At 53.3% G+C, this 26,812-nt stretch overlaps 3 protein-coding genes across 14 annotated transcripts; 2 read left to right on the forward strand and 1 right to left on the reverse strand.

The window, feature by feature from the left end:
- Window positions 1–4,365: 4,365 nt before the first annotated feature.
- BCL6B (BCL6B transcription repressor) lies at window positions 4,366–10,158 on the forward strand. Of its 7 annotated transcripts, none has more exons than XR_014014066.1 (9): window positions 4,372–4,467; window positions 4,952–5,142; window positions 5,364–5,585; window positions 5,695–6,051; window positions 6,372–6,496; window positions 7,055–7,440; window positions 7,558–7,695; window positions 8,088–8,677; window positions 10,068–10,158. XR_014014066.1 is itself a non-coding variant. In XM_081220442.1 (9 exons), exons 1-9 carry the CDS (start codon window positions 4,465–4,467, stop codon window positions 8,202–8,204), a joined length of 1,449 nt encoding a protein of 482 aa, XP_081076568.1. In that variant the 5' UTR covers window positions 4,372–4,464; the 3' UTR covers window positions 8,205–10,158. The 7 variants fall into 7 exon arrangements, 6 of the variants coding, with proteins under 6 accessions (XP_081076567.1, XP_081076568.1, XP_081076566.1 ...); XM_081220442.1 differs by having other exon boundaries at window positions 7,055–7,219; window positions 7,310–7,440; window positions 8,088–10,158; XM_081220441.1 differs by lacking the exons at window positions 8,088–8,677; window positions 10,068–10,158 and having other exon boundaries at window positions 4,366–4,401; window positions 7,055–7,219; window positions 7,310–7,440; window positions 7,558–8,070.
- A 1,855-nt stretch (window positions 10,159–12,013) lies between these two features.
- SLC16A13 (solute carrier family 16 member 13) lies at window positions 12,014–15,962 on the forward strand. Of its 2 annotated transcripts, none has more exons than XM_081217991.1 (4): window positions 12,014–12,933; window positions 13,084–13,227; window positions 14,223–14,960; window positions 15,661–15,962. In XM_081217991.1, the coding sequence occupies exons 1-4, from the start codon at window positions 12,735–12,737 to the stop codon at window positions 15,858–15,860; spliced, it is 1,281 nt and encodes a 426-aa protein (XP_081074117.1). In that variant the 5' UTR covers window positions 12,014–12,734; the 3' UTR covers window positions 15,861–15,962. The 2 variants fall into 2 exon arrangements, with proteins under 2 accessions (XP_081074117.1, XP_081074118.1); XM_081217992.1 differs by having other exon boundaries at window positions 12,840–12,992.
- Window positions 15,963–16,902: 940 nt separating this feature from the next.
- Window positions 16,903–21,256, reverse strand: SLC16A11 (solute carrier family 16 member 11). 5 transcript variants are annotated; one of them, XM_081217987.1, is made up of 5 exons: window positions 19,427–21,256; window positions 18,630–18,855; window positions 18,159–18,302; window positions 17,226–17,993; window positions 16,903–17,138 (listed from the first exon to the last, which is right to left on the reverse strand). In XM_081217987.1, exons 2-5 carry the CDS (start codon window positions 18,847–18,849, stop codon window positions 16,909–16,911), a joined length of 1,362 nt encoding a protein of 453 aa, XP_081074113.1. In that variant the 5' UTR covers window positions 18,850–18,855; window positions 19,427–21,256; the 3' UTR covers window positions 16,903–16,908. The 5 variants fall into 5 exon arrangements, with proteins under 5 accessions (XP_081074113.1, XP_081074112.1, XP_081074116.1 ...); XM_081217986.1 differs by lacking the exon at window positions 19,427–21,256 and adding an exon at window positions 19,098–19,259; XM_081217990.1 differs by lacking the exon at window positions 19,427–21,256 and having other exon boundaries at window positions 18,648–18,855.
- Between the last annotated feature and the right edge of the window lie 5,556 nt (window positions 21,257–26,812).

Genomic DNA, 26,812 nt, shown 5'->3' on the forward strand with positions numbered 1-26,812 from the left:
CAGCCTTTTTCTCCTGTCCAGAACTTGATTTTTAAAAAACACCCACCAGAAAGCAAAATCCAAGGGCCAAGATCCCTTCCGCAAATCAAAATAATATCCCCTAAAACCCAAAAGTTATCCTCCCACCTCCCATCCCACCCTTTACTACCCCCACCTTCCGACACACCCCCCAAAACTCTTAGCAATCAAAAAGATCTAAGATGGTGGTGTAAGCAGAGTTTTCAGGCCCCGGGGGATGCCGGACCCCCTCGGTCGAGACCCCTATCTGTCCAGCATCAAATCCTGCCAAGGCCTCCTGCTCCTCATGCCACCCCCCGTACCCCCCAAACCGAAGAGCTGCCCCCAACTCCCATCCTCGGCAGAGCCTTTGTGGGGATGAAACAGAAATCAAACACTATACTAACGGCTGGGGATGTTGGGGGGCCCTCTGGCCTGTCTTTGGTTTCCATCTGGGGGACTCCAGTTTCGGGGTGTAAGAGAAAGCCTCTCCAATCATCCCCCCAGTTTCAAGGCTGACAAAGCCCAACCCCACCCCAGCACGCACCTCCAAACCTCCCCCCCAACCGCCACGTCTCTCCTGAAAACAGGGGACACTTCCCTCCCCACTTACCTCAGCTACTCTCCCCTGAGATCCTGGTCCCCTATTTTGAAGGGAACAAAATTTGGGGTGCATCCCTCACATTTGGGGTGCAGGAGAAAGGAGCCGCCCCAGTCGCATCGCTGGCCTCCTTCCTCTCGGCTGGCTCAGGGAGTGGGGAGTGCCCTAGGGAGGGGGGACCCCCACAAGAGAGCACATGAGGGGGCTCCTCCACTCCCAGTCAGAATTGGGGACACCCCCCCCAAACCCGTCCCAGCCCATCCGTCTCCAACTCGGCGGGAGAGGCAGCTGCAATGCCCCAGTCAGATTCCCCCAACACTACATTCCTCACCCCATCTAGAGGGGTCCCGGGGGCCCCAAAAAATCCCAAAAAAATCTAGGATGTTGGCTGGACGGTTCTGGACTAGCTCCCCAAATTTGGGGTCCTCAGATCCCCCCGTTTTTTCAGGAAAATTCCGTCTTTCACCTGCCTCCCGCCAGCCCTGCTCTGTCCCGATGCCAATTTTGGAAGTCACTCCCTCCTTCCTCCTCCCCGTCTCTCCAGGCCCCCCCCCACCCCCCCGCTCGGGGGCTAGGGTCCAGGACACCTGGCTTCCAGGCCGGGGGAGGGGGGCACTCCTCGAAGGGCTAGGGGCCAGGAGGTCAAGCTCATAGCCCCAGTCTTAGGGAAGCAGGAAAGCCCGATCCTCCCTTCCCCTCCCCCCTGGCTGGTCTCCGTGGTGGTTTAGGAAAGCCTGGAGGATTGGAATCTGCCATTGCTGTTGCACAGGCAGTTTTTTTCCTTGGGTTGGGGGGGTGGGCGGTGGGAGGGAGAGAGGGGAGGAGAGCCAAAGAGAGCAGGGACCGGGGTGTGCAGAGCTGGCCTGGATTACCCCCCAGCCCCTGCTGCCGTGGGGAACCCCCCCCCATCTCACCCACACTCCCAGTCCTCTGTCTGCTTTCTGTTTGGGGCTCTTATCCTAGAAAATCAGGGTACAAGATTCCCCTCCTTGTACCTCACTACCACCTCTCCTTGCACAGTTCCAACAGACTGCCCTAGTCAGGGGTGTCCACTTTACCACAACACACCCGATTTCCCCCCCATGTGCCCCCAAGCCGAGGTATGTGCCCTTAAGAAATTGGGGGTCAGAGTCTGAAACCACCTTTTCTCCCTCAGATCTATCCAGGCCACATAGAAATAAGGGGAGATACAGTCCCTTTCCAAATTTCGTCCTTCAAATCCTGGGAATATTTGGAGGTTCACTAAAGAAAGAGACTTCTAGAATCTGGGGTGAGCGGGAGCTATAAGCAAAGGACATCCCAAAGCAGCATCATGCTCCAAATTAAGTGGACCCTAAAATCAATCTCACCTCATGATCCATCACTCAGTTACACCAAATGCACCCAAAGAGTGGCAAAACACCCCCAAAATAAGGACACCCCAAAACTTTAGTCTCCTACCCTGGGCCGTCACCTTGTTTCTCCCCCTGGAAAAAGCCTCCTGGTTCTCAGTGCATACACAGAAATATCCCCCTCCTCAAAGTAAGTTTGCACAACATTCAAATATAAAGCTTTGCTCCCCGGCAAGGACCACAACCACAGAAGGCCTTCAAACTTGCTCCCAAGTTCCTATTACGTTCCACCTCAAGCTAATAAAAACCCCAAATTGAATTTCATGTCCCCCCAAATATAATCGGAGCCTCAAAACTTATCTGGCACCCCAAAACAGACTGCACCCCAAAACCAGCATGATTACTCCACTTGAAATCAGATTGTCCACATACACCGATGACTATGAATCCTCAAAACAAAATCCTCATCCACCTCTGAAAAACACCTAGCAGTTTCCCCTGATATTCCAAGATGACAAACTCCAAACTGTGGGTGTCAGAATCCCTAGAACTAATGTAGCTTCAAAATCAGCTCCATACCTCAGACTTACTACTGGCCCTCAACCCTGAATGCAGCCTTCAGGGCCCAGGACAATCAAACTAACTCCACACCCCATAGTAAACATGCACCCCACAATTGACAAATTGACCAGACAACACAAAAGTAACTCCATCCTGATACCAAAGGGAGCCCCCAGTCTAACTCCCACCTCCAACTGGGCAGAGACCAAAGTAACCCTCATTTGCAAAAGCCACCTCACCACCGTGAATCCCCAGTGCTTCCCCATTCTCAGTTTCTCAGCAGTTCTTTCCTGCACCCAAATAAAGACACCCTCACATCTGAAGGGGAGGGCCCCAGGCCTCAATATGCAGCTCCACGGATAATGGTCACTCATTACTGGGCAACGGTAGACTCTCCTGAGCCCAAATGCAAGTCCTGCTTTGCAGCTGTACTCAGCTCTTGCCCCCCTTCTCCAAATTAACCTTGCCCCACCAACGTCTCCCCAAACAAAATACGAGGGTGTGACCCGTGCTTATCTTCCAGATCAGGGACTTAAATTGGGGTTATCAGCCCCTCCTGCCCTCTCTCCCTTCTTTTACCCTGAGACCCTCCCTGTTTCCCCTCTGTCTGTTCACTGCACCCAACTTTCATATTAATGTTCACTAAAAATTCACCTCTAAAGACGGATAATAGTATCTAGCTTAAAAGAAAAGAAACCCTGGGCTCCCAGGACTCAGATCCCGCTCCTTGTCCCACTCATTTCCCTTGTTCCCAAAGCCCGCGGATTTCTCACCCCAGATAGGAAACCCATCCTCGGAGGAAAGTCCCCTCTGTCGCCTAACTCTCCCTCCCTCCGCCCAACCCTAGTCCCCTGGACAAAATAAACCAGAGCAAAGAGGGGGAGAACGAAGGTTTCAGCCGCTCAGACCTAATCGATCCTGCGCCCCCGTTTGAGTGGACCCCCAGCCGAGTGGAGAAGACGGGCGAGGCGAGGCTAGTGCTCGTCCGCCCCCTCGTGGAAGGAGCCAAACATTGCCGAGCTTTGCCTACTTGCCGCGCTGGACCCCGGCGTCCCGCCAGCCTCCAAGCGTAGCCGACGGGCGGATGCCCGAGGCCCTAAAGATCTGGGACTGGGGGAGGGCGAAAGGGCTTTGGGCGGGAGTCTGTCTCGCTGGATCCCTAAAAGGATTCAAAAGAGAGTCGGGAGCGAAAGACCGGGCCCTAGGTCTCCTGAGCGTCGTCTCTCGGCCCCCACCAGGGGCTTTCCCCACCTCCTCGAGGGGAAGCAGCTGGCGGAGCCGTCCGGTCGCAGGACAATGGAAGGAAACGAACTAGAAATCATATCCGCCCCCTCCCTACCGCGCCCGGTCAGAGCCCCTCTTTTGCAGGCCCCGCTAGAGGAGCCTGTTGAATGACCACACCCTCCCGCTGTCTGAGACCCCACGGGAGCCCACTATCACCTCACCAAACCTAGTTCCTCTTTGGGCTCCCCTTTATCTCCCTTAATACCGTACACGGGAAGGGGGAGTTTTGCTGTATTCACTCTCCTGTAACAGGTTCCTTCCTAAAGCCAACACACCAATTGTCGCTGTCCCAGGCCCCCCGACGACCCAGGTCACCCATATTTCCAATCTCAATATCCCCAACCTCCTCCCCAATTCCAATGTCCCATCCTCAGTTCCACTTTCAGTGGCCCAAGACCCCTTACGTTACGACCACCTAGTGTTTCTGAGGTCCCGCCCTGGAGCCGGAGACCCCGCCCCGGGTTCGCCATCTGGAGAGCGAGGGAGGAAGGAAGGATACAGACCCAGGCGTTCACCCCACCTCCACCCCCGCCCCCGACATCCCGGCCAGATAAAGGAGCCGAGGCCAAGAGGGGAGAGAGACCCCGCCCCCCTTGAGAAGAAAGCTGAAGCCCCTGCAGGACGGGGGTAAGAACCAGAGACTGAGGGAGCCAGACTCCTGGGTCCCCCTAAGAGGGTTGGGGCTTGTTGATGGTAAGAAGACCGAGGCCCAGAAATTGAGCTAAACTAGGGATCCGGGACTAGAGAATGGAATTTCGTGATTCGGGGAAGGGAGCTTCGATTGGGATTTGGAGGGGTGTGGACCACGGGTCATCTGGGGTCTCCAGGCAGGATCGGACTCCTGAGACCAGGCGCGCGGAGGGGCAGAAGGGAAATGGGGGTGCTGGAAGGGCACTGGGAGTCTAAGTAAGGGCACTGCGGGCCGGATTCCTCACACTTGCCATCGACGCCGCGGTGTGGGAACCTTCAACTCGCTCCAAGCGCTGTGGAATCTAGAGGAGGAAAGCGAGCGATGCTGTGGTTGAGGGTAGAAAGAACAAGATGAATTAAGTGAGGCTGCGTGAGCCGGGGCCGGGGGCTTGGCTCTAGCTGCACCTCAGCAGGAAGAGGCAAACTGCGGAAGGGCAGGCGTCTTAGGACGGCCTGGATCCCTGAGCCCTCTCCTTGGCACCCGCAGGCCTGCGTCGCCATGGGCTCCACCGCTGCCCCGGAGGGAACGCTGGGCTACGTCCGCGAGTTCACTCGCCACTCCTCCGACGTGCTCGGCAACCTGAATGAGCTGCGCCTGCGCGGGATCCTCACTGACGTCACGCTGCTGGTTGGCGGGCAACCCCTTCGAGCTCACAAGGCAGTTCTTATCGCCTGCAGGTTCGAGGGGTGGCTCAGGGGGTGGGGTGGGACCAAATGGAAAAGGGGCGGAGCCCGAAGGTCTTTGGGAGGGAACCCGAAGCCAAGCCTTCCAGAAGCAGGAGGCGGGGCGTCCGCGAATTGGGGGCGGGGTGAGAGTGGGGGAGGCGGGGCTTTGTACAGGGGCGCGTGTCTCCCTTGGTTCCCCAGCCCTTAACATGACCTATCTTCCCTCTCTCCAGTGGCTTCTTCTATTCAATTTTCCGAGGCCGTGCAGGAGTGGGGGTAGACGTGCTCTCCCTGCCCGGGGGCCCCGAAGCCGGAGGCTTCGCTCCTCTTCTGGACTTCATGTACACTTCACGCCTACGCCTCTCGCCGGCCACTGCACCAGCCGTCCTTGCGGCCGCCACCTACTTGCAGATGGAACACGTGGTCCAGGCATGCCACCGCTTCATCCAGGCCAGGTGAGGGAGCCCCAACTCGGTGTTCCTCATGGGTGAAGTGGCATCCCAGGTGTCAAGGGCAAAGGCCAAGATCAGGAAATAGCACTAATGTCCATCGCACTTTTCTCAGCTATGAACCTCTGGGCATCTCCCTGCGGCCCCTGGAGGCAGAACCCCCCACGCCCCCAACGGCCCCTCCGCCAGGCAGTCCCAGGCGCTCCGAAGGGCACCCAGACCCACCTACTGAGTCTCGCAGCTGCAGTCAAGGGCCCCCCAGTCCAGGCAGCCCAGACCCCAAGGCCTGCAACTGGAAAAAGTACAAGTTCATCGTGCTAAACTCTCAGGCCTCCCAAGCAGGGAGCCTGGCAGGGGAGAGGAGTTCTGGTCAACTTTGCTCCCAGGCCCGGCTCCCCAGTGGAGATGAGGCTTCCAGCAGCAGCAGCAGCAGCAGCAGTGAAGAAGGACCCATTTCCGGTCCACAGAGCAGGTACAGACACTGGAACCCCCCAGAATTTGTAGAGGTAGCCTCAGCTCAGAGGCACAGCCATTGGGCCTGGGTGGTCAGGAACAGGGAGTGAAGGAGTGGGCTTCAGAGACACCAGCTCACCTCAGGGAGTTGGCCAGAGGTCAGGCTTACTCTGTAGGGTGGGACTTGGGCAGTGAAATTGGATATGGCACTTTGGTCCATAGTGGCTCAGCTCCAGAGGGTAGGCCTATGGCAACAAGTCTTCCAGGGGAGAACCCCACCACCACTGCCACCATATAATCTCTCCTAACCCTTTTCTCTGGGCCTTGACATCTGCCTAGGCTCTCTCCAACTGCTGCCACTGTACAGTTCAAATGTGGGGCTCCAGTCAATACCCCCCATCTCCTCACACCCCGGGCTCCAGAGACCACTGGGTCACACTCTGGGCGGGCTCATCCACCACCAGGTAAGAGCCCCTCCTTCTACCCCCTTCTTGGATTTTCTCCCATGGCTGCTCAAGGCCAGTTTAAAGGCTCAGTCCTCATTTCCTGCTAATTAGAATCACCTAGGGAGCTTTTAAAAATCCCATTGCCCAGGTCACACCCCATAGATTAGAAAGTCTGCAAGTGGGAGCCTGGCATCAGTACTTTTTAAAGCTTCCAGTGAGCAGTACTGTTTGGGAACTTCTGGCCTATTTCCATCCAGGCCTGAGTGGTCAGCCCAGGACTTGACAAGGCCTCTCTGGCAAGCTGTCATCCAGAGTGGTGCAAGAGAGGAGAAACAGAAACTTCCACCCACGAGTAGGGGCCTCCACCTACCACCACCGCTATTGGAGTGATTAGCAAAGTACTCTGGAATCAGACAGACATGGAGTCAGATCTTGGCTTGTCCTCTCAATAACCATGTGACCCCAAGCAAGTCAAATGAGCCCCAGAAGCCTTAACAGTAAATTGGGAAAAAGAAAACCCGCTACCGTGTGGTTTGAGGATTCACTGGTATTGTCATTACCCACCACCCTTCCCAGGAAGTGAATTTTTCAGCTGCCAGAGCTGTGAGGCTGTGGCTGGGTGCTCATCGGGGCTGGACCCCTTGGCTCCTGGGGATGAGGATAAGCCCTACAAGTGTCAGCTCTGCCGGTCTGCCTTCCGCTATAAGGGCAACCTGGCCAGTCACCGCACGGTGCACACAGGTAGGGGAGGAGCAGGGAGAGGGCCCTGGCCTTGGTGCCCACAGCCGTCCTCTGGTACAGTCCCTGACCTCCCTTCCTCCCTGCCTCCAGGGGAAAAGCCCTACCACTGCTCCGTCTGCGGAGCCCGCTTTAACCGGCCGGCTAACCTGAAAACGCATAGCCGCATCCATTCAGGAGAGAAGCCCTATAAGTGTGAGACGTGCGGCTCGCGCTTTGTACAGGTACGGCGCCAGTTTCAGAGACGGCTCGCAGGCAAATTTCCAAGAGGGCGAGGTGGGCCGAATGGGGAGGGTTCTGTCCCTCCCACTGGCGCGGTCTGAGGTCCCCTCCTTTCCCAGGTAGCGCATCTGCGCGCGCACGTGCTGATCCACACCGGGGAGAAGCCCTATCCTTGCCCCACCTGCGGGACTCGCTTCCGCCACCTACAGACCCTCAAGAGCCACGTTCGCATCCACACGGGAGAGAAGCCTTACCACGTGAGTACCCGACCTGGCTTGGCCCAAAGCCTTGGAATTACCTTCCGTTTACCGAGGGGCGGAGCTCTGAAAGGAGCCGGCCCGGCGGTTCTAGACCTCTTCGAGGTGGGCGGTGTCCTTGTGAGTAAGGGGCGGGGGCCGAGGGTTGGGGTGGCTGGTATAGAAGTTAGGCTCCCGGACGGCGGCGCTACCCTCCTGGAGAGGAGCTGACGGATGGAGAAAGCTTTGCTGAAGAGGGCGGGGCGTAGCTCCTAGGCCTTCCCCTGAGGATTTGGGAGCATGTAGGGACTAAAGAGCTTCTCTAAGGTAGAGTGCTGGGCGGTTCTCCCTTGCTCAACACCTAAAAGGTGGTCGTGGTTGGGGAGGGACCTGACTCAGCTGTCCTCCGACAGTGCGATCCCTGCAGTCTGCATTTCCGGCACAAGAGTCAACTTCGGCTGCATCTGCGCCAGAAACACGGAGCTGCTACCAACACCAAAGTGCACTACCACATTCTGGGGGGCCCCTAGCTGAGCGCCCGCCCATGCCCCACTCCCTTCCTGGAAGACAGGAAAGCTGCGGCTCACGCCTGGGTTCGCTGTCAGGCTTGGGCATAGGGGTGTGCAAGGCCCCTCGATGTCAGCGACTTGCCACCACCTTAATTTCTCACTGGGGAGAGCAGGGGTGGCAGATCCCAGCTTGATCTGCCTTTGTTTTGCTGGTCAAAACCTCTTCCCCACGATCAAAATTGTTTCTGAGGAGAGAACAAGCTAGGAGCTGGAGGAGGGGAGCGACTGGAGGCCTGGTTTCCACCTGCAGCCCCCATCTCATTCGGTTTATCTGTAAATATAATTTATTGAGGCCTTTGGGTGGCACCAGGGCCTTCATTCTATTGCATTTCCCATGTCCCTCTTCCACAAGTGTGATCAAAAGTGACCTGAAACACAGAATGTGAGGTCATGGCTCTGCTGGCAGAGATTAGCACTTGGCTGCCTCCTTTGGCGTGAGTGTTTTATATTATTATTGTCATAACTTTTATCTTTAGAGTTGTTCTTTTCCTATTTGCTTGTTGGTGTGTTTCAAATGGAGAAAGGGGTTCTCTGTGTCCTACCCCTCCAATTCTAGGTCAGGAAACTTTATTTGTTCTAGGGCAGCTCTGGGAACATGTGGGTTTATGGAATTGGGTCAGGAACCCTCTCTGGATGTTGTAGGTTTTCTAGCAGGCCAGCACTGGATATAGACTTTTTCTGTTCTTCAAGGGTTACAGGAACCTATGGTGAGCCTGAAGTGGAGGTGATAAGTACCTCCTAGAGGCAGTGGGTGTGGGGCCTTTGTCAGTCTTGGAACTGGGGGGATGATTACAGAGGCTTTCTCTTATGTTCCTAACTGTCGCATTTGTCTGGTCCCCTAGGTTTGGCCCCACTGTGTCCGTTTGATAGAACTCACCCAGGAGCTTGAGATGGGCCCACGATCCTCCCACTAGGGCCCGTTCTTAGCACTGAGTTGATCCCTCCATGCAGGAGAGATCTGAAATTCCTCACCAGAGATGATGCAATCTTTTCTGATTCTGCCCAGTCTCTAAGAATGTTATGACCTAGGGGAGAATTATGAAACCCTTTATCTTGACTAAACAGTGAAGAATATGACTCACCCTTTACTGTAGAGGTGTCTGGGTTTGAATGTTCCTTGGGGTTCTACCTGAGATGAACGTCTTCTTCCTTTAGTAGGTTTTCGGACATCTTCTGGCAAGTGTCCAGATTCCAGAAATTTCTTTGCCTCTAGAAGTCACAGCTGCTTGGTAACTTTCTTACCTTAGAAAAGCTGGGTCTGTGACCTGGTCTTCTTGTCACTGCATTCCTGTCTGGAACCAGTGAAAGCACTAGAACCTTCCATAGGGAGAGAAAAGGGGTTGAGTTCCACTATGGATTTTCTGTAGTTTGGGATTATGATCAGAATTACTGTTGGGATTAGAGATTTAGAAGATTTAAAAGACTGACTGATGGACCCTCTAGTTGACCAAGTATCCAGGTAGGATTAAGAGGTTGGTTGAGGGGCAAAGTCTCTGGTGTAGGCCAAGTAGGTAGAAGGTTAGGAATGGGTTGCTTCTTAATGTCTGGAATGTTAGATGATACTCTGAAGCCTTGATTTACAGTCCTGCCCCTGTTGCCCTGGGGGATTAGGGACATGGGGTGGAAGGTAAAAAGCACTTTGAATTTGCAGGGTGGAGGTTCCTCAAGACAGGTCAGTACTAGTGACTGTCACTTGGGGACTGGTGAGAGAGCTACTCTTCTCTCTCTTTGCCTCTTACTCCCCACTGCAGAATTGAAGGAGGTAGGGAAAGCAGAGGAGAGAGCTGAGAAGGAACCATGATTTTTTTTTTTTTTTTTTACCAGATTGGATGGGCAGGTGGAGAGTGCCAAGGGGTGGAGATGTTAGATCTTGCAAGATCAGAATCATGGAATAAAGAAGCCTCTCTGTGCTGCCTGTTGTGTCCTGGGTTCTTGCCTGTGGGGCTCTGGGGACTGAGGATTCTGAAGCTGGGGGAAGAGGGTATCCTATCCTTCCTGGATACCATCTTGGATTCTGTGCCCATCCCACTGTCCCATCCCACCAGACATTTTAAGTGGCCCTTGTTCTCCCCTTCCCTGCCCTTGCCTTCCGGCTCATTGTGTAGGAACCAGTGACTTCATGAAGTTTCTCCGGAGCCACCTGCATCCTACTGCTCTGAAATCACTTCCTGCCTGAGGTGTGGAGGCAGCAGGGAGAAACCAGGAAGCCACTAATAATACCAACATGTTGGGGGATGCATCTGTGCAGGGGAACTTAATGCCTGGACACCCTCTACCACCACCACCACCACAGAAAATGGATAGGACTTGGGTGCCATAAGGACAACAGGAGCTGGAGGTGGCAGTGAGAAGGCTGTGTGGTTAGAGCCAGTGTGCCAGCTCTACCCCTCCCCCAGCAATGATGTCTTAGAATCCATCCAGTGCCTAGTACACACTTCTCTCCCACCCTTTCCCCTGTCCTGTGTGTGTCATGGGTGCACAGCCTTGTTCTGCCCAGAGGTCAAGGGGTCACTAATTCTGATAAGTGGACTTAAATTTTGGACTTAAATTCCTTTTGGACTTAAATTCCTCATCCATGAAATAAGTCCATTAGCATGGAAGGAATAAGTTCCTTCCAACATTTACAGTTTGTGGTTGTGCTTCTTAATCTTTTAAAACCCATGACCTGGGTTACATTTTTTTTTAAGCACAAAACAAAGAAACTAAACTAAAACCTTCCTTCCCCTCCCACTGCAGCTTATCCCCTGTTTAAAATAAGACCAGCTTAAAATAAAATAGAATAAGACCAGCTAATATTACTTAACTCCTACTACATGTCAGGCCCTAAACTAAACATTTTAGTGTATAGATTTTCTAATTCAACTCCCCTGACAACCCTAAAAGTAGGTACTATTATTAGCCCCAGTTTACAACTAGGGAAACCAGCTGAGAGGTTCAATGTCTTGGCCAAGTTAAGAAGTGATGAAGCCAGGATTGGAACTATGATTTGATTCTAAGGACTGCGCTCTTAACCACTCTGTTATACAGCCACACCAATTTCTACATCTTTGGTATAGTCCCCACCAGCCAAAGTTCTGACTCCACTTAAAAAAAAAAAAAAAAAAAGCTTCTTGGGTATGATTACTTTTATTTCCCACGTATAAAAGTATACGGCTCAATATGCTTTTTTAAATTACACAGCCTCCCTCCCCACCCCAGCCCCACTTGTCTGGGTATGACCCCTTGAGTTCAAATTTCAAGGTCAGTGTCCTAAGGATCTTGAAGCCAAGTCATTAGTGCTTTATAAGGCTGGAGGAACTGGGTACTGGTTGGGTAGGAGGGGCTGATTGCGCCAGCGGTCATGGCTTGTCTCTAGTCTATCCCATCATGAGATCAAAAGCTGTGATTAGGAAGTGGTTGTTACTAGAGGGCAGAGGAAAATGTTCCAGCCCCACTGAAGACGAGGGCTGGTGGGGCTCTGAGTGAGCTCAGAGCTGCACTTCCTCTCCCCAGTTATTTTTGGTCTCTGTGACCCGTAGGTTTCCTGTTAGTGGGAACAGAAGGGACAGGAACGAGTTCCCAACACAGAAATCAACGCCAGGAGTCCAACAGCCCAGTCCCCTCTCTCTTTCCTTGGCCTTTGAACCCACTCAGGAATCCAGGCATCTAGATTCTAGTGGCCTCAGGCGCTTGGCCAGGTATTTTACCTTATCTCATAATCCCTCCGCACCCCCCACCCCACCCCCGCCCCGCTTTTCAGCTCCTGGGCCCCTCATCAAGTAAGTATGTGTTTTCCTCTCCTGAATCAGTTTACCCACTATTAACGCCCACGGACTCCTTACGTGCGCGTCTCCGTGCTGAAATCTGGTCGAATTGGCCCGCTAGTTGGACAGGAGACCGAAGCTGCCTCCTGGTTGGTTCCTGGGTCACCTAGGGCCCGTCTATTTAGCCTGCTAAAGTCCCCTCCTCACGCCTGCGTCCCACTCACTGCCCCAGAACAGGTTCTAAACCCCGCCCTACCCTTCTGGCTCCGCCCCCTTCTGCGGAGTCCCGCGTTCTCATTGGTGAGCTACAGACAGGGATCTTGGCTGGGCTGACCAGGTGCAGACACTTCCAGTGATAAGATAGATAATCCACCCGGAGACCTCAGGGATGGGGCCCCAACTCAGTGCTGCCCTCTGGCACCTAGACCGAAAGTCAGCCCTCTCCTCCATCTGTCCCGCCCAGGCCTCGACTCTCGACTCACGGCCGGCGGAGCCACGCCCCCCGGCGCTGAGCGCAGGGGCAAGCGCCCGCCTGGTCTTCCTACCTATATCGCCCCCGCTAGGGGAAAGGCGCAGGCGCCTCACGCAGCCTCTCTGCAGCTTTCAAGCCCTCGTTGGTACTTTCCTCTCTACCATCCTCTCCTCCCCGCTCGGCTGCGAGTGGTCCGGCTGGGTGGGTGGGCAGAGGTGGAACGTCCTGAGTCCTGCTCCGGAAGGGGCTTAAGGCGGCAGCCCTGTTACCTCCCAGATGGCACTTAGGGCTGAGCCCCCCGACGGGGGCTGGGGGTGGATGGTGGTGCTCTCAGCGTTCTTCCAGTCGGCGCTGGTGTTCGGAGTGCTTCGCTCCTTCGGCGTCTTCTTTGTGGAGTTTGTGGCTGCGTTTGAGGAGCCGGCAGCGCGAGTCTCCTGGATCGCCTCCATAGGAATCGCGGTGCAGCAGTTCGGGAGTGAGTGCTGCGCCCGGGTCCAGAGTCCTGTGACCCTCGACCCTCGGAAGGGAGAGGAGGTGCGGGGACGGTAAAGGAGATGGCGGGGGTGGGGTCAGTGCTGGAGAAGGACGCCTGAGATCTTCTCTCAGAACCCTTCCTCTTCTCCAGGCCCAGTGGGCAGTGCGCTGAGCACCAAGTTCGGGCCCAGGCCTGTGGTGATGGCTGGGGGCATCTTGGCTGCGTTGGGGATGCTGCTCGCCGCCTTTGCTACCTCCTTGACCCACCTGTACCTGAGTATTGGGCTGCTCTCAGGTGAGACCCTGGGCAAGGGCGGGCAAGTCAAAAGCCTGAGTCTTTTTGGCCCTCTGGACTTTTACCCTCTTCCTGCTCCTTCCAAAAGGCTTAGGGAGACGCTGAGAGAAAGTTTTGGCTGACACCTGTGCCCAGAAGGCAATTTTTTTTTTAATTACATAGGTTCATTTATTTATTTATGGCTGCGTTGGGTCTTCGTTGCTGCGCGTGGGCTTTCTCTAGTTGCATCGAGTGGGGGCTACTCTTCGTTGCGGTGCAATGGGCTTCTCTTGGCGGTGACTTCTCTTGTTGCAGAGCACGCTCTAGGCGCGCGGGCTTCAGTATTTGTGGCATGTGGGATCTGTAGTTGTGACTCGCGGGCTCTAGAGCGCAGGCTCAGTAGTTGGGGCGCACGGGCTCAGTTGCTCCGTGGCCCTTGCTCCTTCCCAGACCAGGGCTCCAACCCGTGTCCCCTGCACTGGCAGGCGGCTTCTTAACCACTGCACCACCAGCGAAGTCCCCCAGAAGGGGATTCTTAAGAGAGGTGACTAAAGTGATAAACAGGTTAGGGGAAATCAGGAAATTCAAAGATGCGAGCCCAGGGCTAGTGGGACTGGAGTGTAAAAGGAAGAATTACTGTAAAATTGTGTCAGATGTGAAAGCTGTGAAATAGATATCATTATCCTATTTACAGATGAGGAAAGGCTTTAAGCTTATGCAACTTGGCAAGTGAAGTTCACACAGCCAGAAATGGTAGAGCCCAGGTCTAACTCCAGAGTTCTATGGTAGCTACTTTGCAAACATTCCAGAGTCCCATAAAGTATATTACCCTCATTTTGCAGATGAGATTGAGGCTAGGAGATTAAGTAAACAGACAAGGTCACACAGCTAGAAAGTATCAAGCTAGGATTGTAATTTACCCCTGTGCTACATTCTGCTGCTGGGCAGTGTTGGGATGATTGTGTGCCCTGAACTCCTTATGGGTCCCTCAACCCCAATTTCTTCCTTTTTGACAGGATCTGGCTGGGCCTTGACCTTCACTCCCACCCTGGCCTGCCTGTCCCGTTACTTCTCTCGTCGGCGATCCCTGGCCACCGGGCTGGCGCTGACGGGCGTGGGCCTCTCCTCCTTTGCTTTTGCTCCACTCTTCCAATGGCTGCTCAGCCAGTACGCCTGGCAGGGCGCCCTGCTGCTGGTGTCTGCCCTCTCCCTCCACTTGGTGGCCTGCGGTGCTCTTCTCCGCCCACTCTCCCTGGCTGAGGACCCTGTCGTGGGTGGTCCTGGGGCCCAACTTGCCAACCTTCTCCATCATGGCCCCTTCCTCCGTTACACCGTTGCCCTCACCCTGATCAACACTGGCTACTTCATTCCCTACGTGCACCTGGTGGCCCATCTTCGGGACCTAGATTGGGACCCACTGCCTGCTGCCTTCCTACTCTCAGTGGCGGCTATTTCTGACCCTGTGGGGCGTGTGGCTTCTGGGTGGCTAGGGGATGCAGTCCCAGGGCCTGTGGCAAGACTCCTGATGCTCTGGACCACCCTGACTGGGGTGATACTGGCCCTGTACCCTGTGGCTCAGGCTTCCACAGCCCTGGTGGCTCTGACTGTGGCCTATGGCTTCACATCAGGGGCCCTGACCCCAGTGGCCTTCTCCGTGCTGCCTGAACTGGTGGGAACTGGAAAGATATACTGTGGCCTGGGACTGGTGCAGATGGTAGAAAGCATCGGGGGGCTGCTGGGGGCTCCTCTATCAGGTAAGGGGACTGGGATTTCCAGGTGGGTACGGTCTGCCACGTCATACCATTCAGGAGGGAATTGACATTATAGTGTATGTGAATACTGCCCTCTGGTATGGTACATACACAGCCTGCATGGTCAATCACAGCAGCCCTGAAATGGGTCCAAAGTGCAAAGAAATTGGGGCTGTGGAAAGATTAAGAGGACCTATGTGGCACCCTTGGCAGGGTACCTACAGTTGGGGTTTTCAGAGGACCTGGTCAGACCCGGCCAGACATAACATGCCAGCGTCTGCCTTTTCCCTTGGCCCACTGGGCCCCAGGCCAGGGGTCTGAGCCATCTGGTCAAAGTTCTCCAGGCTCCTGATGCCAGAACCTTCAGACCCTTAACATTTTCCTCTTAACTATTAACTGAAGGCATGGAAGGGAAGCCCACAGCTACTGGAAAGAAAGGCACAAGTGTGCCTGACTCCATCTGGATCCCCAAATCCCCACTGGCTGGTTCAGAGATCCTTTCTGAAAGCAGGAAGGTGGTTGAAATGGCCTTTTGAGGCCCCTAGGGAAGGCTGAGCTCTCAAGCTCATCCAGTCCTACCTTGAGAGTTCTAACTCTTCCAGGGTGATGGGTTAAGGATTATTTTCTCCCCTCCACCCCAAAATGTGTCTGAGTACCAGGAAACAGATCACCCATGTGTATTCTTTTTCTCTCTTGAATCTAGGCTACCTCCGGGATCTGACAGGCACCTACACAGCTTCTTTTGTGGTGGCTGGGGCCTGCCTTCTTGCAGGGAGTGGAGTTCTCATCACCCTGCCCCACTTCTTCTGCTTCTCAGCTCCTACCTCCAAGCCCCAGGACCCTGTAACAGAGGCACTGGATACCAAAGTCCCCCTGCCCGGGGAGGGGCTGGGAGAGGATTGAACTCCAAGAAGGGGCAGTCAGACCCAGAAACCCAGGGGTTGTTGGCTCCAGGTCTTCTCCTGCCCCATCTTGGCACCCACAGAACCACAGTGCCTTAAGCATCGTTGTCTGCCTCCCCCCCACCGCCCAGAGCAGGCCTGGGGCTCCTGGGATGTGTGTGCCAACCCTTTGTATTTTGCCTTATCTCTTCTTTGCTCGCACAGCCTTTTCTGAAGTATCCAGGAGTTCAGCCTGCTCCACTGAGCTGTGAATCGACTGTGGAAACTCAAAGGCCAAGAGACTTATCATGTTTTACATGTGATCTCTAGTGTTGCCTCCTGCATTTCTTCCCTGAAGACAGATCTTTGGGAAAGAGGGATGCCCCTTTGAGATAAAACTGAATAAGAAAACCGGACAATAATCAGAACCTCAAAAAGAATTGGGGCCCATATGCCTGGGTTGGCTGAATGGGGTCATGCTGGGGACTGGAGGGGAGGTATCCAGGAGCTCTGGTGACCCAGAGCGTTTAACCCTGGACCCTGCTCTCTGGACCACAGTTTCTCCTACTTGCCCACTGACCTCCCTCTTTCCCACTATCCCCTGTAACTCAGGAAAGAAATTAAGAAAATGGTGAGGGACATGTGGGGGGTGCTAGCTGGGGAGGGGGAGATAAAGCTAAGAGAGCTGAAGTCTCAGTCTGGGATTCTTATGTTTTCATCAGGCCAGTAGAAGGAGACTGAAATGCAGGAAAGAGTTATCTGGGAAATGAGGATGGGGCAGCTAGCACCCATGAGCACCCCCCTCCTCCAACAAACTGAAGCTGATAGGCAGACAGTTTCTCAAAGATTTCCTGTTATAATGGCAAGAACTTGGGCAAAGAGAAATGGACTGACTGGACAAACACCCTTCCTGCCTCGCATGGCTTAGGGGGATCCTGTTCCTATCAACCAGCCTTTTTGGATATTTTAAATAGAATGTTTGCAGCATCCTAGATTGCCTAACAATTGGAGCTTGCAGGAAAAACAGATAGAAAGTCTTTATTGGGGGCGAGGCTCAAACAAGAAAATGGTCAACAAGTGGTGTCCAGAGTGGAGTGAGGGCCTACTGGGGGGAGCAGGGCAACCTGAGGGTCGGGAAGCAGCTCCCCCCTCTCAGGGGGTGGGGTGCCTGGACGTGAGGCTGGACGGCAGGAGGGCAGCGCACTGGGCAGCCCCATGTAGATGAAGCTGCCAGAGAGGATGAAAGAGCTGCACACGAGGAAGGAGGCGGTGAAGTCTCCTGTCTCATCCCTTAGGAAGCCTGAGAGGAGGGGGAAAGGAACTCAGAGGCCTCCGTGCCCAGGTGCAGAGGAGGGGTGCGAGCGGATCTGCTGGCTCAGGCCCTTACCTGACAGGGGAGGGCCCAGAAGCCCCCCGAGGCTCATCAGCATCATCACCAGCCCGGTGGCCTGTACCACACCTCCGACGCCCACCAGCCCCGGGAGCACGCCGAAAACCAACGGGGCGTAACTTCCGGCGCTCAGCCCGTAGGCCCCAGCCGCGGCCAGCAGGGGGCCCCCCCAGCTCTCCTCGTTCCCCGCCACTGGCACCAGACCCACCGCCAGCAGCCCTAGCCCTGTCAGGGCCCCAAACATCGCCAGCAACCGCGGGAGGGGCACCCAACCCTGGTCCGCCAGCCACCCGCAGAGCAGCCGGGCGCCCGCGTCCCCCACGGCAGCCACCGCCACCACCAGCACCGCCCCATACCCCCCCAGGCCCCGATCTAAAGCGTGAGGGGCCAGGTGCACGTAGGGGACGAAGTACCCACCCCCCACTAAGGCCGTACCTAGAGCAAAAACTAAGAAGGGCCGGCGTGTGAAGAGACCTAGGCCGAGGGCAGCTAGCGGGCTTCGGGGTGGGCCCAGGGGGTCTCCAGGGAGCGCCAGGGGTCGCAGCAGGGCGCCACAGGGGGTGAGGTGGAGGGTAATGGCGCCAAGGAGGAGCAGGGCGCCCCGCCAGCCGAAATTATCGAGGAGGAGCTGCAAGGCGGGCGCCAGAAGCAGCGAGGAGGCCCCGTTGCCCGTGAGTGCCAGCCCCACGGCCAAGACTCGACGGCGGGAGAAGTAACGGGAGAGGGTCCCGAGGGCAGGGGCGAATACCAGGGCCCAGCCGGAGCCTGCGAATGGATAGGACCGGATGAGGACAGAAGCCGGGGATGCCTGCCCCCACCATCCCAGCTCGGCTGCTCGCAGGAGGCCCTCGCGCCCTCGGCCTCCAGCTCCCGACGCGCTCCTATCTCCACCATCACCCCTGAAGAACACGGGAATCCCTTTCTCCTCACCAGCAAGGACGCCCAGGCCAAGGTAGAGGTGCAGCAGACTGCGGGCGAAAGCCGAGAAGACGAAGCCGAGCGAGGTGAGGACGCCCCCAACCATCACCACGGGGCGCGCCCCCCAGCGGGTGCTCAGGGCGCTGCCCACTGGGCCTGGAAGGAGGCGGAGTCAACGGAAGGCACGCTCCTGGACCCCCAAACTCGCTCCAACACTTCTCATTGGCTGTTTGCCTGGCCTAAACTTCTCCCCCTGCCTAATAGCCCCTCCGCCTTGACCTCAAGACCCACTATATTCTAGAACTTAGGTACACTGGTCGACCTTTCTTAGGTTGTCTGGTAATCAAGCAGGTGTGTCCCCCACCACTGCACTCATGGCCCCTCCATCCCGGTTCCGGCCTCCCACCTCGGGGACCCCCTCACTGGCTGCCTGCCCCCCACCACTGCACTCATGGCCCCTCCATCCCGGTTCCCGCCTCCCACCTCGGGGGCCCCCCTCACTGGCTGCCTGCTGCACGGCCAGGGCCAGGGCGCTGACCCACGCAGTGTCCTGAGCGCTTCGGTCAAAATGCTGCGCGAGGTCAGGGAGGGCGAGGCCCAGGGAGCGTAACAGTCCGTAGGAGAGCCCATTCACCGCGAAGGCTGCGGCCGCCACCATCCAGCCCCAGCCCCCGTCCGGGGGTCCGGCTGGCTTGGGGGTCATCACCGCCTGGAGGAGGGGGAACACCTGTGAGAGAAGTCTCCAGGTCTGTGCCTCCTTTGGGGACCTGGGCATCCCTGAGATCCAGCTTCTGGCTCTTTGCCCAGGGTGGGCAGGTCACCCTGAGCACGACAGGACGGAGGCGGAGGAGCCTAGGGACAGAAATCCCGGGTTCGCGCGATCCCGGGACGGGATGACAGCCGGATCCCCCAGGCCTGAGACTCCCCCTCCCACACACCCGTCTCCCTTACCCGACCTCTCCGGGTGGTGCGGGGAGAGAAAGGGCTCGGCCCGCTTTTCTCCCTGCTTCCGAGGCGGGCGGGGCCCCAGAGGGAGCAAATGTAGAGATGGAGCCCAACTTGGACGGGCTCTCAAGGTAAACAGAGAGCTCCACAGGGGGGCTGAACCACCTGGGACGCGGGGGGTACGGAGGGCGGGGGCGAGCTGAGACAGCCAATCCGCCGAGCCGCGGGTGAGGCCAGACGCCGAGTCCCACGGGGATTGAATTATCCACTTACACCCCCAACCCCGGGGAAGGGAGGGGCGAGGAATGAATGCCGCCACGCCCACGCCCACGCACCTGCCGCCGGCTGTGCACCCGGGAGACGCGTGGATTGCAATCTCCAGCCTGCGCAACGTCGGTAGGCAACGCACGGAAATAGGGGTGGTCCTCCCAAAGCCTGAGTGGATGAGTAGTTTCGTTCTCAGGGAACGTTGCTGGAGAACCTGGTAAAACCTCGGATGTTAAATCACCTCCACGGAGTTATGTTGCGTGCTTAACAATAATATGCCCTCAAGGACGGAGAAGGAAGAGGACTTCCTTATGATGGGCCAGGGACATGTACACATGTCATCTTTCATCTTCACAATCACCCTGTGAAAAAGGTGTTCTCCCCATTTTACAGATGAAGTAACTGAAACTTAGGAAGGTTAGGTGGACTTGCCCAAATCACTCAGCTTAAAAAAAAAAAAAAATGGTGGTAATATTTGAATTTGGGTCTGTCCAACTGTGGAACCATACAAGAACAGACCTAGGACTGAAATAGAATCTTCCACCATGGAGGGAAATGGCCTGGAGACAGTTTGATGCCAAACTGACCTGGAAATGGTAGAGCCTTTGCAGAGCCAGAGAGTTTATGATTCTGAGATAGGGGTTACTGAGAATACAAAGGATTCTTGAGGTCAGAATCGCTGAAGATTTAGGTTAGAATTTTAAAAACAAAGTAAGAAATCCGATAATTGAACCCAGGTATTGATTTCTTGAAAAACTTTCCTTTTTACATTAGGATTAAGTTTACCATTAATTTACTTCAGCTGTTTGATCAAGGGATGTGTTCTTTGGTTTAATTTTCCAACAGTATCAGAGAAATTGGCAGTTTACAGTTTGGCGTACGCAACATCCGAAAGCCACATGGTGGCAGTGTTTCCTAATGGTTGAGAATGTTTCTACAAATAAAGAAAAGAAAAACAGCTTCTTAATCAGTGAAACTGTAAACCTAACAACATGATCTTCGAGGGCTCTCCACTGCCTATAGGAGGAAAAAAACGACAACAAAATTCTCTACTTTGGGCATAAGGCCTTTCACAATCAAAGGTAGACTACCTTTCCATCCCATTTCCCTCCCCTCTCTCCTACACCCTTCCATCAGCCGCCTCTATGGACATTCCTAGCTTTTTCTCACTCCTAAATGAATATGTCATGAATATGTCATGCCCTTTGCTTGAAATGGCCTGGATGGGGTACAGGAGCCCTGACACACACACCCTAGGAAGGTGGTCTCACTGGTTTCCCTAGCTGGGTGTGCTGTTGTGAAAGGCACCTGGGAGACAGAGGCAGCATATCCTCAGCCAAGGGGAAGGCAGGGAGCCCACCTCCTGACATGGCTGGTGAGGACTCTGCTTCAAGCTGAATGAGCCCAAGTGAAACAAATCACTCCCTCTCCATGGTGAAGTAGAAATGCAGGTCAGTCAAAGAGGAGACTGGGTCCTCGGGGTCTGGGAGTGACACTGAGCACCTTTACAGGATACTTATGAACGAAGAGGGCATCCCAGAGCCTGGGGCTAGGGTGATTGGTTGCGAAAGGGCACATTCATCTTCTACCTCATGTTCCCTGTATTCTTAGCCAAACTTACTATCACTATACACATCTTTTGCTCATGGAGCTGTGAATGAAAAATATTGCCTGCCATAGAGTAAACAAAGGATATTGCAGCCATCAAGCCATCACATTACATCACATTACAGCCACCCCAGCAGCCCTGAGGGAACTCATGATGGAAACAGGATGCCCCCTATCAAACCATCAGACACTGCAGCCCTCCACCCCCAACAGTGCACCCTGAGGAGACTCAGGATAAGAAAGCCCAGGATACTGGCCCCAGATGGCTGAGGTGCATATCAAAGGAATGATTTCCGTGAGCCCAGGCTCTTGCATCTTCTGATACATGGAAAAGTGCTAAATTCCTTAAGATATCTGGTTTTCTTTAATTAACAGTAATCTCTTTTTTTTTTTTTTTTTTTTTTTTTTTTGCAGCACACGGGCCTCTCACTGTTGTGGCCTCTCCTGTTGCGGAGCACAGGCTCCGGACGCGCAGGCCCAGCGGCCATGGCTCACGGTCCCAGCTGCTCCGCGGCATGTGGGATCCTCCCGGACCGGGGCACGAACCCGTGTCCCCTGCATCGGCAGGCGGACCCTCAACCACTGCGCCACCAGGGAAGCCCAACAGTAATCTTTTGATGTTCCGACCACCTGTTCTTTGTTTCAAAAACTCCTGGATATCCTGGCTCCGCCCCTTGCCTCTTCGGAGCAATCTCTGAGTTATCTGCCATACTGTGTCCCGGGCTTAAGTCCTCAGTTTCGTCTGCTGAATAAAACATAACTCTCAACTTTTAGGTTGTGCATCTTTCTCAGTCAACAAGCAAATATAGTGGTGAGGTTGGGAGAATGAATTCCCAAGCTAGACTTCCTGGGTTTGAAGCCCATCTTTGCCACTTATTAGCTGTGTTACTGTAAGCAAGTTATTCAACCTCTCTGTGCCTCGATTTCTTCATCTCTAAAATGAGGATAATAATAGTACCTACCTGATAGGATTGCTATGGGAATAAAATGAGACACTGTGTATACATGTATGAATAAGGGACTTAGAACAGTGCCTGGAACATGATATATGTCAGCCCCTCTTGCACCCCTGCCCCTTCCCCACTGGCTACACCTACTGATGCCTCAAGGTTAAAGAACCACATTGGTCTGGTGAGTTCTCAGTAGAACTACACAGCTTTATAAGACGTGAATGGCTACAAAGAGAGGTTAAATGGATTTTTTCTCTTAGTGGTGAGTGGTTTTCTTAGCATTTTCCAAAGTTTAGGAGAAAATGCTGGTCTCCCTATCTTTTTTTTTTTTTTTTTTTTCCCGATAAAATGAATATATAATTGTGTTGATGTCATTAGGAACCAAGATTTTCAATGTAAAACAAAAGAGACACAAATATAAAATGAAAGTAAAAGAAGCTTAGTGGTAGTGATTTTGAATTGGAAATAACAGTATAAACTCATGACTATTTTCCCCTTAAAATATATACATCTTAACTCTCTCCACTGGAAAGACCTAGAAGCAAAGAGCCACCCAATAGTAATTACTCTGAAAACTGGTAAAGGGAAAGAATTGAGGATTTATCCTCCCTCTCCTATACAGACTGAATTTCAAGGTAAACCAATAGCTGATAGGGGAAAGTTTTTTTTTTTACTTTTTATTTTATATTGGAGTATAGCCGATTAACAATGTTGTGATAGTTTCAGATGCACAGCAAAGGGACTCGGCTATACATATGCATGTACCCATTCTCCCCCAAACTCCCCTCCCATCCAGGCTGCCACATAACATTGAGCAGAGTCCCCTGTGCTATATAGTAGGTCCACTGGTTATCCATTTTTTTTTTTTTTAAGTTTATTTATTTATTTTTTTAATTAGTTTCTGCTTTATAACAAAGTGAATCAGTCATACATATACATCTGTTCCCACATCCCTTCCCTCATGCATCTCCCTCCCTCCCACCCTCCCCTGGTCTCCCTATCTTAACTCTAAAAACAAATGAGAAGAAAAGGAGTCAAAATAAGTTTTGTTCATTTGCTTCCTCATACAAAATATTTATAGACACCTACCATGCCAGATGCTCTGCTTAGGGCTAGGGATACAACCATGAATGCTACAGTCTCTCCCCTCCAAGCCCCCACAATCAAATTAGAGAAAAAGTGAAATAAAGACATCTCAACACAACGAAAGGGACGCAGACACCATAGAGTGGTACATGGGAGGAATTGACTCATTCTGCTTGGGCCTGCTGAGAAGGCTTCACAGAAGAGGGGCTCTTTGAGCTGGGTCTTGAAGGATGAGTAGGAGTTTGCCAGATGGCTGTGTGGGCAGGGGCATTCCAGGCAAAGGGAACTGCCTGTGGAAAATCACAAAGGCATGAACCAGCTTGGCACATTGTTTATTGTTTGGGGAGCTGTAAATAGCCACTGTGTGGAGAACAGGGAGTGTGTAGGAGAATAATGTAGGACGAAGCTGCTGGGGCAGAGGGTCCCATCATGGAAGGCCAGGCCAAGGAATTCAGATGTTTTCCCGGGGACTGATTCTTCTCAAAATTTCCCCTGATGCAGCAGTCACTAATATTCACTAATACTGGAAGCTGATCACAGAGGGGAGAGAACTCATACCAGAATCAGAAGTGTTGGGAGAGTCTGGGGTGTAGACCTTTTGTGTAGGGGACATTTCTTTGAACTATCTTGTTTTACATTGAAAATTTTGCATCCTGCTTCATAATCATTGATGCATAGCTTCATAGGAAAGTTATGCTTTAAATGACTAGATAAATTATTTAAGTTTTTCTTCCCAAGTCCTCCTCTGGGCAGAAGCCACCTCTGGGAAGTCATCCCAACCACTGATCTGCGTTAGGTGCCTCCCACTCTGCCTACTCAGCCCATCTGACCGCTTTTCAGCCTGCAGTGACATCATCCTTTTTGCCCTCCACCCCTCACCCCTACATTGCCCCTACACCCTGAGGCCCAGGAGGTGGGACCTTGCATCACTGATCTCTGGATCTTTGACACCCAAAGGTGCCAAAGGTGAATACAACTCACTGCATGAGAGAAACACTGAACACGGGACTCACTGAATGTGTGGACCCGGGGCCTCGTGCTCCATCAGAGGTGGCGAGATCACAAGTGGTTGCTGATGGACCAAACTAGCAATGTCCGCCCACGTAGAGAAAGCTCCAGAAGCAGATGCTGATCCAGATCGGGTCTAGGGAGATCAGACAAGAGGGGCAAGGTCTGTCCATAATCTGCTTTGGGGACCACAAGATCAGGGAGTGCGTCTGTGTCTGTGAACTCTAAAACTGCTCTGGGGCTTTCTCCTGGGAGCTCCTGTGAGAGGTGCTTAGGTCCTCTGGGGCCTGCAACCTCTGGGTATCCCTGAGCAGAGCCCAGCCATTGCCTGAGGACACCCACTGGCAGCTCCCTCTGCAGAAGATGGATGGGAGGGAAGGGGCGGACAAGGATGGAGGGCATCACCCATAGGAAACATGGCTCTATTTGAGGTACACAAAAATATGAGGCTTTCCCGTGTTTGGCCCAGCTGATCTTGGGCTTCTAAGTGCCTAATACAGCTGCCTCTCACCCCTCACCTCCCAGAATCTTCTCCTATCCCAGCTCACCCGAGACCAAGCCATGGGAAGTCAGCATAGACCTCAAAGTGGAAGAAGACCATGACCCAGGAAGGGGCCAAGGACACAAAGGTCAGGGATTGTGGTTCAGGCCAGGGGAGCACATCTGCTGAGACACTCTGTAATGGGGGTGGGTCACGAAACAGGAAGATGAAGGCGCCCACTCAGGACAGTGGGGCTTATGATGTGCAGGGAACAAATTTGCTTGGATGACCACACCTGAATGGGGAACTGAACCAGGTCCCCTGAACCTTGTGCTGGGGCTGGGACTGGGTAAGTGGTTGCTGAGTCTGAGGCCAGGGGAGGCTGGTGGTGGGCTTGACGTTGGCACAGATGGGACAGAGCTGAGGCTGGAGCTAGGTTGGGGCCAAGACCTAGGATGGGACGGGAGTCCCAACCCCACATTACTCCTCTCTTAGCCCCTCTACCAAGTTTGTCTCTGGTGCTTCTTCAGTCCAGTCCCCAATCCCTTCCTTCTGTCACCCTCCCGCCCCCCACCTCCCCAGCCCCACTACCTGCTGAAGATCTGGAGTCTCTGGCTTTTGGATCTCTCTGGACAGCCCAGCCTCCAGGACAGTATATCAGGATGGTGGAGGAGCACCTAGCTAAAGTCTTTGAGCCTGGTCTGTGTGTTTAAATATCCAAATATGTCTTATTCCAGCATTTTCTGCTTCTGGGACTTTGCCCAACATGTGTGTCAAAGTCCTTAGTTGTAAGCCACAGGCACCAACTCTGACTTACCTAAGGAGAGTAACGATTGATTACAGGATAGTGGGTAACACTCAGAATTACCAAGAAGACTACAGAACTAGGTTTGGCAGGAACACAGACCGGCCACAAGTCTAAACGAGGGGTCAAGGCCACTGCTGTCGCCATCGGACACTAGATGTCGCTGCCGGTCTTCTGCGGCCACTGGACCTAGAAACTGCTGCTGCTGCTCAGAAACATTCTGGTTTTTTTTTTTTTTTTTTTGAGAATTATCTTTTATTTGGTGGATAAACTGAGGACTTAAGTCCAGGAGACAGCCCCTCAGATAGCTCTGAGGGACTGTTCCAAAGAGGTAAGGGAGGAACCAGGATACACAGGAGTTTTTGCAACAAAAACCAGGTGGTCAGAACATCAAAAATTACTGCTAACTAAAGAAAAAACAGACATCTCAAGTTACTGAACTTAGCACTTTTCTGTGTATGGGAAGATGCAAGAGTCTGGGCTCACTGAAATCATTCCTTTGATCTGCACCTTAACTTTCTAGGACTGGTATCCTGTTTTCTTCCATCCTGTATCCCCTGAGGGTGCACAGTCCAGGCAGCTGTAGTGCTGATGGCTTGATGGCCTTACTGATATGGCAGGTGACATTCTTCGTCAACAGTTGAAAATATCTTCTCTGCCTCATTCACCTCTAGCTCCAAACTCAAGTCCAGGGTCGTGCTTCTGACCACCTGAGCCTTGGTCATGTGCTCTCATCATAGCTGGAAGGGACACCAGGAGAGTGAGTACCTGGTGTTTTCAGTGTTGACAGGTACATGGCTTCGGCTTCCCATCCAAAATAATAAGGTGGGACATGTCAATCATACCTCAGTAAAGTGGAATCATCATCATCGTCACAGGAATTTCTCGAACAAAGGAAGGGTTTCAGATGCAAGACAGCCCAAAATGTCCACTAAAAACTGGTCATCAGGATGGGAATAGGATTCAAATGGAGGCAGCAGGGTGTGTGCATCCTGCAAAGACAACTTGGACACGGTGAATTGTTCAAAACATGGTTCTTGATTCCCAAATCCAACATTATCTAGGTATCTATTAAAAGGTGGTAATACTTCAAAGCATTGTTGGTGAGACTTCAAAGAAATAAAGCTTGGAAAGGACCAGCACAACGGCAGGCAGGCACATGATAGGTACTCTACAAATGCAGGCTCCCGTCCATTTCATTTCCTCCCATTTTCTGGCCACAGACAGCCACCCCTTCATCTCTACTCTCATCCAATCTCTATTCTAGTTCCCTGTGCTCCCATGTCTTGATCTGAGAGGGGGAGTCACACCAGAAGGGGCCAGTGATGACATCTGTCTTTTCCCCTCTGTGGTACTATATATATATATATATATATATATATATATATATATACCTGTACACCTGTACACATATATGTGTGTGTGTGTTTCAGGTTTACAGGTATACTATATATATATATAAATGTTTCCGGTGTACAGCATTATGATTCAACATCTGTACACACTACAAAGTGAT

The sequence above is a fragment of the Mesoplodon bidens genome (assembly GCF_964165515.1).
Source record: "Mesoplodon bidens genome assembly, chromosome: 19".
In the NCBI taxonomy this organism is placed as follows: domain Eukaryota; kingdom Metazoa; phylum Chordata; class Mammalia; order Artiodactyla; family Ziphiidae; genus Mesoplodon; species Mesoplodon bidens.

What these genes read in the sequence shown, in the direction of transcription:
- BCL6B (XM_081220439.1), top strand. An exon ending in TCACCGCACGGTGCACACAG is followed by an intron (nt 7,220 to 7,309) that starts GTAGGGGAGGAG and finishes CCCTGCCTCCAG; the next exon opens with GGGAAAAGCCCTACCACTGC. An exon ending in GCGGCTCGCGCTTTGTACAG is followed by an intron (nt 7,441 to 7,557) that starts GTACGGCGCCAG and finishes CTCCTTTCCCAG; the next exon opens with GTAGCGCATCTGCGCGCGCA.
- SLC16A13 (XM_081217991.1), top strand. Translation starts at nt 12,735, where the DNA reads ATGGCACTTAGGGCTGAGCCCCCCGACGGGGGCTGGGGGTGGATGGTG. An exon ending in CGCGGTGCAGCAGTTCGGGA is followed by an intron (nt 12,934 to 13,083) that starts GTGAGTGCTGCG and finishes CCTCTTCTCCAG; the next exon opens with GCCCAGTGGGCAGTGCGCTG. An exon ending in GAGTATTGGGCTGCTCTCAG is followed by an intron (nt 13,228 to 14,222) that starts GTGAGACCCTGG and finishes CCTTTTTGACAG; the next exon opens with GATCTGGCTGGGCCTTGACC.
- SLC16A11 (XM_081217987.1), bottom strand. Translation starts at nt 18,849, where the DNA reads ATGACCCCCAAGCCAGCCGGACCCCCGGACGGGGGCTGGGGCTGGATG. An exon ending in TGGCCTGGGCGTCCTTGCTG is followed by an intron (nt 17,994 to 18,158) that starts GTGAGGAGAAAG and finishes ATCCATTCGCAG; the next exon opens with GCTCCGGCTGGGCCCTGGTA. An exon ending in TCTGGGCCCTCCCCTGTCAG is followed by an intron (nt 17,139 to 17,225) that starts GTAAGGGCCTGA and finishes CCCTCCTCTCAG; the next exon opens with GCTTCCTAAGGGATGAGACA.